We start from the raw sequence: 13,609 nt of genomic DNA, 5'->3' as shown, positions 1-13,609 counted from the left end.
AAAAAATAAAATGCAAATTAGTATGTAAAGAATTTATTAGTACTGGGTAAATTGTTATCTTTTTCACAATATCTACAAAAGCCACTTTTGAGTTGTTGAATTATTGTGCAATGAGATTGAACTAAGCGCACATCGTTATCTATCGGACAAATTTTCCACCTTTTTTTTTTGCGATATTGTGAAATTTTATTGAAATTTGCCATTTCCAATTAGCTTCTCTGATTCGATACATCATAGTTGGAAATCCAGCTATCGAGTCTCTGTTGGCTGGCAGGCTTATAGGAACATATCACTCTCTCTTCCTCTCACTTCTGTTTGTCCTTCTGTGCTGGCAGGCATTCGCTTTCTCTGAATCTCTCCCTCTCTCGACTGATCCCTCTTCTTTCAGGCACACATTCCCTACTTCTCCTTCTCTTCTTCCGTCTCCCTGTGTGTGTTCTTATTGTAATTATTTATCATCAGTGGGCACTATTTATCTCTATCTTTTCTTTCCTGCTGTGCCTGTTGACTGCATTCACTATCATTTGTTCCTCTCTTTCTTTGTTGTTTTTCCATCTTTCCCTGTGCCTCTGTTTTCCTGCTTTCTCTGTTTTACCCTTTCTTTCTGTCACTCTCATTGAACTGACTGCTATTCAGGAGTATATTCTTTCTCTGTCCCTCTCCCTTTCTTGCTCTGTTGCCGCCCTCTTCAAGCTTTTTGGAAATATATCCTCTGTCCTCTTCTTCTCTCTCTGTCTCTTTCTCATTTTCTCCCTGTAACGCATTACAGTTGTTCCCGAATATGCTCTTTTTTTCCCCCGCTTCATCCGGCTTCTGGCTCTCATCCTCCCTCCTCATTCACAGTTATCCCAGGAGAATATCCCCTCTCTTTCTCTTTTTATCTTTGCCTTTCTCTCCCTGTCTGTGTTTGGTTGTTCAGGAATATACTCTCTATCGCTCACGTTTTCTGACTTTTTCTCATTCTACCTCTTTCCCCCTGTGCCTGCCTGTTGTTCAGGAGTATATCCGTAGACAGTTGGAAGAGGAGCAGAGGCAGTTAGAGATTCTCCAGCAGCAGCTACTACAGGAGCAGGCATTACTGCTGGTAACCACAGGGGGCGCTCTTCCCCGCCCAGTGCTACTTCTACTGCACTCCACCTGTGCTGTGTAGCCCCCCCCCCATCCCCACTGCATGCACCTGGGTGGCGATTTGATGCATTCACAGTCTGATACACAGACTGTTAGCCACAGATTTTAGGAAAGAACTGAAAGGGAAAACAATGATTTGATAATCTATGGTCATCCCCGCTGTTAAATTTGGTCAAATCGCCTACTGCATGTACCATTAAGTTGGCTGGATCTCAGAGGACCCTCCTGAGGGTGCAGAAACACTGTTTTGTTAGCCCCAATTATGTTGGCCCACACAAATTGAGAGCGTCCAGGAGAAAATAGGACAATGTTGTTTTTCCACAGAGGGTTTCTCTCAGTGCCCCAGTGCCCCAACAATTTTGTTCTTTATTAGTGCACAGAATCTACAAGACGTCTCGCAGTGTTTGCCCACCCTTCCTTGCATCCTCTCTAAACTTATTAAAAGAGAAATAAGATCAAGGAGGCATTGAGAGAGGCTGCAAGGAAACCTTTTGAGATCCAACCCATGTAAACACCCCAGACCACTGCAGTGTCTCCAAACACAGAAACCCAGGATGTATTGTGGACCATAAATGGTGTCATCTCCTTCCCTTCATACTGCGGTCCTTCCTTCCTGCCTCCCTCCCTCCCTTCCTTCCTTTCCCCTGTCTCATAAGTTTTGCCAAAGCCTTATGTATGGTAATATGCCCAATCTCCTTCATCCAACGTCAGACTTATAATTGTGACTATAATCATAATTGTGAGAAGCATTTGTATTGTTCCATATATATGTGATCCCAATATTCAGTATGTGTGTTTATCAGGTCCGTGTTGCATGATCAGTGAGTGCATGACTGGAATATGGTATCTGTCAGTGACAGGCATGGGTTAGGCATAGTATTTGCAAATACTTGTGTGTGGTTTGGTTGTTTGCCACATTTAATTGCCTGAAAGTCAATGTAGTATTTGTGTCTGCAAATGGCACCTTACCTGATACTATTCAGATTGTCTGATACTGTAAACTCCACTCATCTGTCAGGTTATAACAAATGCTAACAATTATTACTTAACTACTATTTGACTCAGCTCTGGTTCAATATTGCATAATTATAACTATCTCCTGTTTACGTGTTGATCTATCTCTCTCTCTCTCTCTCTCTCTCCATCCCTCTCCCTCACTCTCTACCTCCCCCATCTTTCTCTTTCTCTCTTCCCCTCTCCCTCACCCTTTCTCCCTTCTCTCCTCTCCTCCCTCTCCCTCCCTCATTGTCTGCCTTCTGTCTCTGCTTCCCTCCCTTGTTGTCTCGCTCATCTCTTCCCCTCCCACTCCTTCCCTCCATCTCCCTTTCTACCCCCCCCACCCCCCCACCCCCTCCCCCCCCTCAACCCCTCCCTCCTATCTCCCCCTCTTTCTCCTTCCCTCGCTCGCCCTCCAGGAGTACAAGCGTAAGCAGGTAGAGGAGCAGCGGCAGGCAGAGCGGCTACAGAGGCAGCTCCAGCAGGAGCGAGCCTACCTGGTGTCTCTACAACAACAGCAGCAGCAGCAACAGCAACAACAACAACAGCAGCAGCAGCAGCAGCAGGAGGGAAGGCAAGCAGAGAAGAAACCGCTTTACCACTACAAAGACTCTGCCAACCCTAATGACAAGCCTGCCTGGGCTAAAGAGGTAACCCACAACATGCATGGCATGCAGATACATGCATGCGGATGTGAACATGTTTTGTTTCCAAAACATAATATCACTTTTTTGGGGAAACGAAAATGGCGAAATGATTGAAGGGAAATGGAAATTAACTCCTCAAGTACAGTGTACACACCCAGTGGCCTTCTTGTGTTGTTTATGTGTCATTCAGCAGGTTTTGATAGAAGCAAGGGTCCTGTGAAGAAAGTGGAAGGTGAATGGTGGAGGGATCCCACTCACTAGAATGTTCTTCTTAGGGCCTGAAGATGCTTGAGAATGAAACCGTGAAGATGTCGAAATGACGCTGCTTCGATGATTACACTGTGATGTCTGTTTATGTTTGTATGTGTGTGTGTTTTGTTGCTAACCCTCCTCTGACTCTGACTTCCAGGTCCTGAATCAGCAGCATGCTCACGGTAACCCACCCCGCCCCCTCCTACGTCATCACCAGTCCTTCAACCAACCGGCTACATCCTCTTCCTCCCAGGGCCAGCTCAGAGCCCAGGCCCCTAGACGAAGCCCCTCCCATGCTGCCCAGCTCCTCTCCACCCACCTCCCCCATATCCATATTTCACTAGACCCCAGAGATCCCCTGGATCCAGGGCTGAAGCAGGAGATCAGTCAGCACGTCCGAGAGTTAAGGGCTCAGAAACTCAGTCAGAGGGGCCGCAGCCCGGGACCCAACCAGGCTCCCGGTCAGGGGCCTGCTAAGGGACCTAGAAAGGGCCATAAAGAGGGTTCTAGTCAGGGACCAATCAACCAATCTAATCCTATACCCAACCCGTACCCGCTGACACCTAGTAATCAGAGAGAGAGGCCTAGAGACAGACCCCTCTCTGCCCCAGGTCAGGCAGCCATCCAGGGGCCAATGTCTCAGGCCCTGCAGCCTAAGATCCTACATCCTCATCCTCAATCCCCAGGACAGGTCCAGAAACCTCAGCCTGGATCCAACCCCGCTGCTAAACTGGTTAGTGTTCGTCCTCGCAGCAAGTCCCACTCCCCAGCCTGTAGAATAGATGTAGATGTAGATCCAGATCCAGAGGAGGCCAGTTGGTGGAACGGGATGAGGCCAGCCGCCAGCCACGAGAGCTTTATGGTGCCCTCTGACTGGGAGGTCACATCACCTGACCCCATTGACCCCTTGTCTTGCTCCGCCCCTGAAAGCTTTCTCCGTATCATCCTACCTAAAGACAGGAGGTCCTACTCACCCGCTTCCAACAGTAACAATCACCTTCTAGTCCCCGCTGATAGCAATCATTTCCTCCATGTCCCTGGTCCTGATTGGCCAGGAAGGAATGTGAGAAGTGCAGGCTCCTCTTTGATGGACCTTACCGCTTCTTCCCCAGCAGACATGTTCAGACAGAATCTTGCTGTGAGCAGTTTATGGTCTAATCGCTCCTCAGAACACTTATCCAGCGCTCAAAAATGTACTGCTCACTGGCTGGGCCTTTCTCCTCACACCTCACCCCAAACCTCGCCCACGCACTCCCCCAGCCCTCCCACCTTCTCACGCGAAAACCTCACCCTCAACACTGACCACAACTCCTCTCTACCTTCCCACGCCCAGCTCCTCTTCTCCCGCAATTCCTCTTCTCCTCTCTTTGTCACCCCCACCTGTTCGCCTAAACGCTCTCCCTATGGCTCTCCCTTTGGATCCCAGACCCAGATCTATGTCACATCTGTTGGGACAGGGTACTAGGCCCTTGTCCAGATGATGTGTACACACATACACACACACACACACATACATGTACAGATGCACATACAGTATATATCTCTATCTCTACATATACAGTTTATTACATGTACATACTTTATTGATTACTCATTTTATCTAATTACAGTCGTCATATAGTCAAAGGTTGATTCCGGTTATTTTCAACCTGGGCCTTATTTTCCTAGTTTTTGCCATCATGATGATTGATTGTGCTCAAAATTTCAACACTTATGTCACTGTAGAGCTATTATGCCTCCAGATCGCCGGGAGCAATTACTCTCCAATACACACACACACACACACACACAGCAAACATGTTCTCCAAGGGTGGAGCGCAAAAAGGTTTTAAAACACGTCCTTTCAACACAATAACTCTCACGCTGTAGTTCCATGTGTCTCTAAACGGCTGCAATTGATGACGACATTTCAGTCATAATAGTCTATTGATACTTTTTTAGCGTTGCTCACACACTTCCTTGTTTACTTTGGCTATATTGGAAGAAGCAGACAAACAGGCTTTCGTTGCTTCAGTGTTCTTTACATGTTTTATGTATTATTTACGCCTACATCCAAAATAATTTGTATTTCTGAATGTAAAATCAACCAGAAACAAACTACACCAGATATGTCTCACTTTTTGTAAGTATGGCTGATTGTATTAGTGTGAAGATAACTGATGATTTTGATTTTAAATACCTTGGACTGCTGACACATTTACACGCGTGTTGACACATTTACACGATGCGTGATGCCAGGTGGGAGATATCGGACCCCGCTAAGAATCCCATATCCATATGCACACATCCTAATTACCACTAGGTTGACATCAACAGCTTTTTCTAGTCAGCAGATCGTATTTACAGAAAATCAGAGTACTTGAACCCTCTACTTGCCAACTAGCACACGCTAGTTAAAATAACATATCTAATACTACAATATATGCAAATTTCAGGCAATGGAAAATTGGAAATTTGATGTAGGCAGGTCCCAGTATAGTGTGAGTGTTATTGTGTTGAAAGGATGTGTTTTAATTGCTTTTTGGGTTCAGCCTTTGGAGACTGTGTTTGTCCTGTGTGTGTGTTTGTATTGGAGAGCAGGAGGGATTAAAGTTCTACATTGAAGTAAATTATGAAATTTTGAACACAATCAATCGTCATGGTGGCAAAAATAGGACAATAAGGCCCAGGTTGAAAATAACTGGAATGATCCTTTAATCATCTCTTTGTATTGTTTGATATATATTCTATACTGGGACTGAGACCCAAAGGAGAGGAGCTGAAGTTCAAGGCAGGACTAATACCAAACTGATCAGTAGGTTCCTTAGATTAGACATAGCCTCTACCCATCCCCTGTCACTCTCGCCCAATGCCCGCAACAATCCCACAATCCACCACAGCAAGCCAGCATGCCATCGAGGAAACCCACCAAACCCAACTTCCTTGTACGGTCAGTCAACCGGCCAATCATCTCCCAGCTCGGTGATGGGTTCTGGCCAAGCGGTGGTGGGATCCTTCCAGGGCCTGTTTATAAATCTGGGTCCTCTGACGATGCCGTCTCTCCTCCATCCAGCTCACCTCCCTTCGTCCCTCCGTCCCTCCATCCCTCCGTACCTCCCCCTGCTCTCCTTCCCCCATCTTTTTCTGGGTCCTTTCTCTGTAGATGCAGCAGTGGCCGCAATTAACCTCCTCCAACTCTCTGCTTCACCTCTGAGAATGTCCTGGCATTGAGGAAAGAGCTTTTGGGTTGTAGACTAGAGTAAAACACACACACACACACACAGTAGAAAAAGTAAAAATACAGAGAAATACACAGATACCCAAAAGCTTTTTCCTCTCCGAAAGGATCTTCTCTCTAATAGTGATCTCTCTCTCTCTCTCCTAGCATCTTTTACAGGATCTCTCTCTCCCCTTCTCTCTCACTTGTAGGATGATGTCAGTGTTAATGCTAACCTGTGATTGCATACCGACTCCACAGATCAAAATGCAATGACCGATCACAGCAGTACCTCTTACTGCTTCCTAAATCACCATAGATGTTTTTTTTTTCATTGGTGTTTTGTATTTCATTACATTTGATGACATCATTAGTAGTTGCCTTGTGGCACTTGCATCCCGAGCAAGCGACTAACAAAGCTTTTAGGAAAGACACATTAGCGCATAGTTTTCTGAGCCAGCTCGCCATAGATGTTTTTTGTTGCTGTTGTTTTGCGTTTCATTACTGTCCATGTTTGATGACGTCATCAGTAGCTGCCCAATGGCTCTTGACTCCCTTGCAGGCAACTAACAAAGCTTTTAGGAGTGACACATTAGTGCATAGTTGTTCTGACCCAGGTCATAATCTTGAATAATCCTACTAGATTACAAGATCATGTGGAATTACAGAGAGCCTCCAACATGGACACTTGTCATTGCACACACATGTTTACCTGGGGGCTACTGACACTGCGCCCCACTCAACACACCACTGAACGTTGAGTAGATTGTTTAGAGGGGAAAGTGTGATTTGGGCAGCTGGGAGCATTCCTCCAAGCTTTCTGCCACTGCACAGCAAATAATCTGATAATCTGATTACATTGGCAAATGGGGCTCTGATCTGCCTTACTCACACACAGATATCCAGTGTGTGTTGGCACTGCCAGACACGCACGCTCTCACAGCAACACACAAAGTCAATGCAAATAGTCACTCACATTCACAAAAACACACACACAAGCAATCAAACATGCTTTCATGTGTGCATACAGTGTGTATGTACACTCTCTCTCACACACACACACACAAGCATGTGCGCATATACACAGATTTTGGGTTGCATTTGGGCTCTTGGTGGTGTCTGCTAAAGCAGATTAGGGATTATTCTTGACCTTTCCCCACAGCCATCAGACTCTCTCACTCCTCAGCTGTATGTGGGACATGGCGCTACACATGCGCGCGCATACCCACACACACACACACACACACACACACACACACACACACACACACATATCCACACAAGTACGTGGGGGATACAGATGAGAATCTGAGGGTATGGAGGCGTGGGTTGCATTTTCACCCCCAGCATATGTTTGTCTGTTGAGTGTAACCACCTGTCATCAGACCAAAACCAACCAGCACGCAACATGTCCGGCCCTGGCTTGTTGTCAGTGTAGATATCACATGGGTTTCTTTGGAAAGCTGGCTGCATTCAACACAGATTTCCAAGGAAGAAAAAACAGCTCACAATAAAAACCAATCAACCAAAAGACTCAATCACTCAATAGGTTTAACGAGGCAGAAACAAGTAAAACCAGGTTCAGACGTGATGAGACATGCAGACTCACCACGGTGTAACACCAGCCTAGATTATTGCTTCATGGTAAGCTATGAAGTTATGGCAAGTTACATTTATTTTGTTGCCAATTCTTTATAGAATCATCAACGCATACATACTGTAGATTCTTTATACATACACTACCAGTCAAAAGTTTGGCCACACCTGTGACCTGATTGGATGTTCTATGTTTTTCATGATCTTAAAGCCATTTGGATCTAAAGGCTTATGCTTGAAATTTGTTTTTTTAGACAAATATAAATAGTGAAGCTGATGCCTATGTATGAATTTCTTCCCAAAGCCTTTGCCTTTCCATCAAAGGGCGGCTACTTTAAAGAATCTAAAATATAAGATAGTTTTGATTTGTTTAACACTTTTTTGGTCACTGCATAATTCCATTTGTGTCATTTCATAGTTTTGATGTCTTTACTGTTATTCTAAAATGTGAAAAATAGTAAAAATAAAGAAAAATGTGGTGTGTCCAAACTTTTGACTAGTAGTGCACCTACATATACAAAGTGTTTCTCATTCAAATTCAGTCACATACCATATTCGGTTGTTGTCCCACCGAGCTGAGCAATGTTGAGGCCGTCTAGTGGCTTGTCAGGGTGCAAAGGGGCGTCGCCCAGAGCGGGTGTAGTGTGGTGATTGGTTGTGCCGTGTGCCGGGCTGTGAGTGACAGTGGTGTGTGACCTATCCCAGGTGGAGGAGCGCTCTAAGCTGAACAGACAGAGCTCCCCAGCGCTGCAGCACAAAGTGTCCAACCGCATCTCCGACCCCTCCCTCCCTCCCCGCTCCGAGTCCTTCAGCAGCGGGGGCATGCAGCCCGCCCGCACCCCACCCATCCACCGCTCCATCGAACCACAGGTGTGTGTGTGCGTGTGTGTGTGTGCACAGTGAGAGGACTGAGAGCAGAAGTGTGTGTGTGGGTGTGTGAGAGAGAGCTTGGTGTATTTGCCACTGACCAGTGTTTCCAAACAACTAACCGTGACCCTCGTTGCTCCATCTACCCCTCTGTTCAATCCTTTCTGTCTCACCCTTTATGTCTCTCCATCCCCTCTCCATCTCTTCCTCTCTCTCTGCCTTTCTATTTTTCTTCCGCTTACCTTTTCTCTCCCTCCATCTCTCTTTCTCCCTGTTTCCCTCCTTCCCTCTTACCTTCTCCCTTCTCCTGCATATTTCCTTGCCTCCCTGCCTTACTCCTACCCCTTTTCTCTCCCTCTCTTCCCCTCTTCATCAATTTCCTTGCTTCCCTCCTCCCACCCATTTTCTATCCCTCTATTTCTCCATCTCCATCCATTTTATGCCTTTCTCCCTCCTACCCTCTTTCTTTCCCTCTATCTTCACATCTTCATCCATCTCACTGCCTCCCTCCTTCCTGCCAACCTTCTTCCTCTCCCTCTATCTCTTCTTCTCCATCCATTTCTCTCCCTCCCTCCATCTTGCTATGCCTCTGTCTCTCCCCCCTACCTTCTTCTCTCCCTCTTCGTCCACCCCCCCACCCTCCACGCTCCGTCTATCTCTGTTTCATCCCACTCCACAACCTTCTTTCTCTCCCTCCCTTGATCTCTCCCTCCCCCATACCCTTTCTCTCCCCACGCCCCCTCCCTCGTTCCCTTCATCTCTCCCTCTTCCTCTCTCTCTCTCTCCCTCCCCCCAGATGGCCCACCTGGTTCCAGTGAAGACCCACAGCTCCATGTCGGGCTCCCAGTCACTCCAGGACCAGACGGGCTCAGCGCTGGGCGAGGGGGTCAGCGCGGGCTCCCCCAGGCCCGAGATGCCCCGGCAGAACTCGGACCCCACCTCCGACACCCCCGCGCCCCCGCCACGCATCACCAGCCGGGACGAACGGGACCGGGAACGGGACAGGGACAGAGACAGGGACAGGACCGCCTGGCTGAGAGAGGAGGATATCCCACCCAAGGTCAGGAGAATAACACTCAGAGAGAGAGGGAGAAAGGCATAGAGAAGGAAGAAGGAAACAATGTGAACTGAACTATATGTTAGAAAATGGTCTGATTGACTGATTGACTCATCTTTTTAGGCTGACATAAATCTTTAAGACATAAATTCCAAGCAATAATAAATGTAAATGGTTTTTTTTTACATTTCCCTCAACCGTTAAGCGTAGCAGTAAGCATTGTGGATTAAAGGACCACAATAAGTCATGCATTTAAGTGTGTCATCCTGATAGTTAAAATGCTCTTTCCTTGTTGTTATATTGTATTTTAATTTATTTAATCAATTCAGTCCATCAGTAAGTTATGGAAACATCACCAGTCAGCAGCCTATTCCACTGCTGTTTTGATCGGGCCTGATTTTTTTTTCTTAATTTATTAGAAGGCCTTTGAAAAGTGATTAAACTCCAAGCCAGAGCAATAGAACAATCTATACCAGTTGTAGTGATCTTCCGTGTGTGTGTGTGTCCAGGTCCCCCAGAGGACCACCTCCATCTCCCCAGCCCTGGTGAGGAAGAACTCCCCTAACGGAGGAGTCGGCCTGGGCCCGCGTACTGGATCTCAGCTCATACGGGCCAGGTAAAGCGCATCTGACCACACTGGGCAACTCTCAAGACTCTTCAAGTCTAAACTAAACTTCTGAAGTCACCTTTACCGTCTGGATCGTCCTTTGCTGTCCGGGTCCCGAGGCTTTATAACACCTGAGGAGCATGAGGAGTGCAGGCTGGCAAAATTAGTGTCATATATAAACCACTTCCTAAAGTTCTACAGACAGGCTTTATATATCTTTTACCTAATGTAATTCTGTATAATTCTGTGTTATTCTATAGTCCTGTTTTTAATCTCTGGGAGGTGAAGTGACCAGTCCAAAAAGTGGGACTTCAGTGATGGATACATCTGTACCTATTAAACTCCATTATGCAGCATAATTACCTAGACTGGCAAATGAGTGAACATGTTTTCCTCCTGTTTCAGTAACCCAGACCTGCGGCGCTCGGAGCTCTCGCTGGACGCCGTGCTGCAGAGAACCTCCTCCAACTCCTCCTCGTCCTCCTCCCCTTCATCTCAGGGAGGCTCGGCAGAGAGGAGAGGTACAAACACACACACATATACACACAAAAACACACTCATGTACACACGTATACTCAAATGCGAACGCGTAAATGGGCAAACACACACATGCGTGCAGACAATTAATAACCGCGTGCATGCTCTTGTATACATGCAAACACAGGCACTCTCGCATACATACAGACATACACACACACTCACAGGGCTTCAGCGAGTTCCAGAGGCTATCAGCGGGACAGTGTCAGTCGCAGTTCTGCTCTGATCAACCTGTCTGATGTGCCCTGTTACTCTCATCCTCTGGAGAGATAGAGGCAGAGAGGAAATGAGAGAGGGAGATAGAGAGAGGCGTAGAGGGATGTGTCAAACAACAGGCCAGAGGGATATCTAAGATATGCATGGATCTCCCCCTGACAAACACATGGCATAGAGAGGGAGGAGGAGGAGGAGGAGGAGGAGGTGGGGTATGGTAGGATAGATTTCCCTTTATGTTTGTTAGACGTTATTAGTTCTCATCATTTTAAAGTCTGTTGACAGTGGAGATAGCCAAATATGTAAAAGACGACACAGATAGCATCAGGACAAGCTAACAAAAACACAAAATAGCCCAGCAGGTATTTGACGGATGGCAAATGGTCAGGCTCAACTTCATCCCAAACAAGCACAAAACTTTCACAATATGATATTATGGCAAAGTACAAATTTGTATTAAAACGGCTTTGGAAACTGTTAAGAAACTACTGAAATCAGAAAGATATTTAGGTCCCAGTTTCACAAAACGATGCAGGTAGCAGCTGTGGACTGCAGACGTCGTCTCAACTTTCATTCTGGTGTTATATTCACCCAGGTTTTCCAACATTGGTGCAGGCCGTCGTATCTTTTCAGTGTCAGAATGTTTGCTGGGAGATGATTTGATTTGTTTCTGCGAGATCTGCTTTCCATATGTATCTATTCTGCTGGCTGTTAATCACAATTCATTTGTCTATTCATCTGATGCATGCAGAGAAAATGAACAAGGGAACAAGTTGGAAGGTGTACACAGAGTAGCAGTTTTCTGATTACACTGTTGCCTCGCTTTTTCAGTCCGGTGAAGCTTGCTGTGTCTGTCAACAGTGTTAATGTGTAATTTCCTCCTTTCCTCCTGATAGGTCAAACCATGCAGGAAGGATCCCCTCCGGGAGCCAATCAGGAGACAAAGCCCAAACAGGAGGAGGGTCGGGAGTCAGCCAGACCTAGCAGACCTGCAGTGAGTCGCATACACACACGTACATACACACACATACACACACACACACCCACACACACACGCACACACGTAAACTTTCGATCATGGCTAGTGCTCATTTTTCTCCTCTTTGGGAATCTTCTACAGTCCTTCTCTCCTTTTTTCTGCCACTCATCTGGTTCTCTCTTGCTTTCTCTCTCTCTCACTCTCTCTTTCTCTCTCCTCTTCCTCCTTCCATTCCTCAGAGCTATAAGAAAGCCATAGACGAGGTTAGTGACACCCCTGTCCCCCTTTTCAGCATCTCAGTTTTCCTTTGCCTCGATCCTTCTGAGCCCCTCGTTTTTTCCCCTGGCATGGTGAAGTCAGTTGGCTTCACAAGAAGAATACTTCTGTTCCTGTTAACTTTGAAATACCAGCCTTTGTCTGAGGCTGTTATGGAGTTGGCAGTGTGTGTGTGTGTGTGCGTGTGCGTGTGTGATTAGAGAGTGTGTGTGCGAGCATGCGTGCTTGTGCGTGTATGCGTGCTTGTGCGTGTATGCGTGTGTGTGTAACCTAAGAAATTTCCAAGCACCTGAACAGTCTCTGAATAGTCTATCTCTCTTCCTGCTTCTCTGTTGTCACGGTTACTGGGTCAGGAGGAGCTGGTAAGCCCACCGTGTATGACGGTCCCCCCCCCCCTCCCCGTCCGCATGACTTGGTCTGATCCACCGACTGGGGTGAATGGGAGGGTGAATGGGAGGGTGAATGGGAGGGAGGGAGGGAGGGACCACGGGCCGGTTGGCATGGGGGTGTTTGGTAGAGGGGTGCAGACTGATGCTGCGCTCCAGTAGAACATCAAGCCTGATTTTCTCTCTCTTTCACTCTTGTTAGGACCCATGTTCATAAAGTTCATCGCTGTTCTTGAGCGAATAGGAGTGCCGATCTGTAATTAGTTGTTATGTCACATAACCATAGGAGCTTTACTGTAACCGGCAATGCTGCTCGACAAACTGGTTTCAGATCAGCACTCCTGTCCTGAAGATACTTTAGGCACACGGGTCCGGATGTTTTTTTGCGTGACAATACATCAGTGAGCTGTCCCACCTGTCATGATGCTCTGCCCCTCTCTGCTCCCCCCCTCTCCGTTTGTGACTTGGTTTCTCCCTTCTCTCCGGGTTCTGAGACTGATGATACAGAACTAATGAACTAAACGACTTTCCCTCTTTCTCCTCTCTCTTTCTCTCTCTCTCTCTCTCTCTCTCTCTCTCTCTCTCTCTCTAGGACCTAAGTGCGTTGGCTAAGGAACTGAGAGAGTTGAGGGTGGAGGAGGGCAGCAGACCTCCTGTCAAGGTACACTGACGTTGATGATGATGATGATAATGATGATGATGATGATGAATAGCAAGCATAAGCCTCAGAATCGTATACGCTGTCATATAGTGGCAAGAGTCAACATTATTAACTTCCTTTATCTCAGTGTTTCTCAGAAGGTATAGAAGTATCTGCCTGTAACTCTGTACCTTCAGGTTTTATTGTTCCTAAGTTCAGGAAATTGGCTAAG

The 13,609-nt window shown here is 46.7% G+C and overlaps 1 protein-coding gene across 1 annotated transcript in view; it reads left to right on the top strand.

Annotated features, from left to right (window-relative positions):
• Positions 1 to 13,609, top strand: part of tnika (TRAF2 and NCK interacting kinase a) — a 67,330-nt gene that overhangs the window by 41,595 nt on the left and 12,126 nt on the right. Inside the window, exons 14-21 of the mRNA XM_078289479.1 lie at positions 2,544 to 2,774; positions 3,181 to 3,756; positions 8,521 to 8,685; positions 9,479 to 9,742; positions 10,249 to 10,355; positions 10,752 to 10,867; positions 11,993 to 12,090; positions 13,330 to 13,398. Coding sequence (XP_078145605.1) covers positions 2,544 to 2,774; positions 3,181 to 3,756; positions 8,521 to 8,685; positions 9,479 to 9,742; positions 10,249 to 10,355; positions 10,752 to 10,867; positions 11,993 to 12,090; positions 13,330 to 13,398 — 1,626 coding nt within the window. The remainder of the gene's footprint in view (positions 1 to 2,543; positions 2,775 to 3,180; positions 3,757 to 8,520; positions 8,686 to 9,478; positions 9,743 to 10,248; positions 10,356 to 10,751; positions 10,868 to 11,992; positions 12,091 to 13,329; positions 13,399 to 13,609) is intronic.

This window comes from Centroberyx gerrardi, chromosome 17 (assembly GCF_048128805.1).
Source record: "Centroberyx gerrardi isolate f3 chromosome 17, fCenGer3.hap1.cur.20231027, whole genome shotgun sequence".
In the NCBI taxonomy this organism is placed as follows: Eukaryota; Metazoa; Chordata; class Actinopteri; order Beryciformes; family Berycidae; genus Centroberyx; species Centroberyx gerrardi.
Note: the sequence above shows the minus strand (reverse complement) of the source record. Positions and strands in the feature narration are given on the sequence as shown.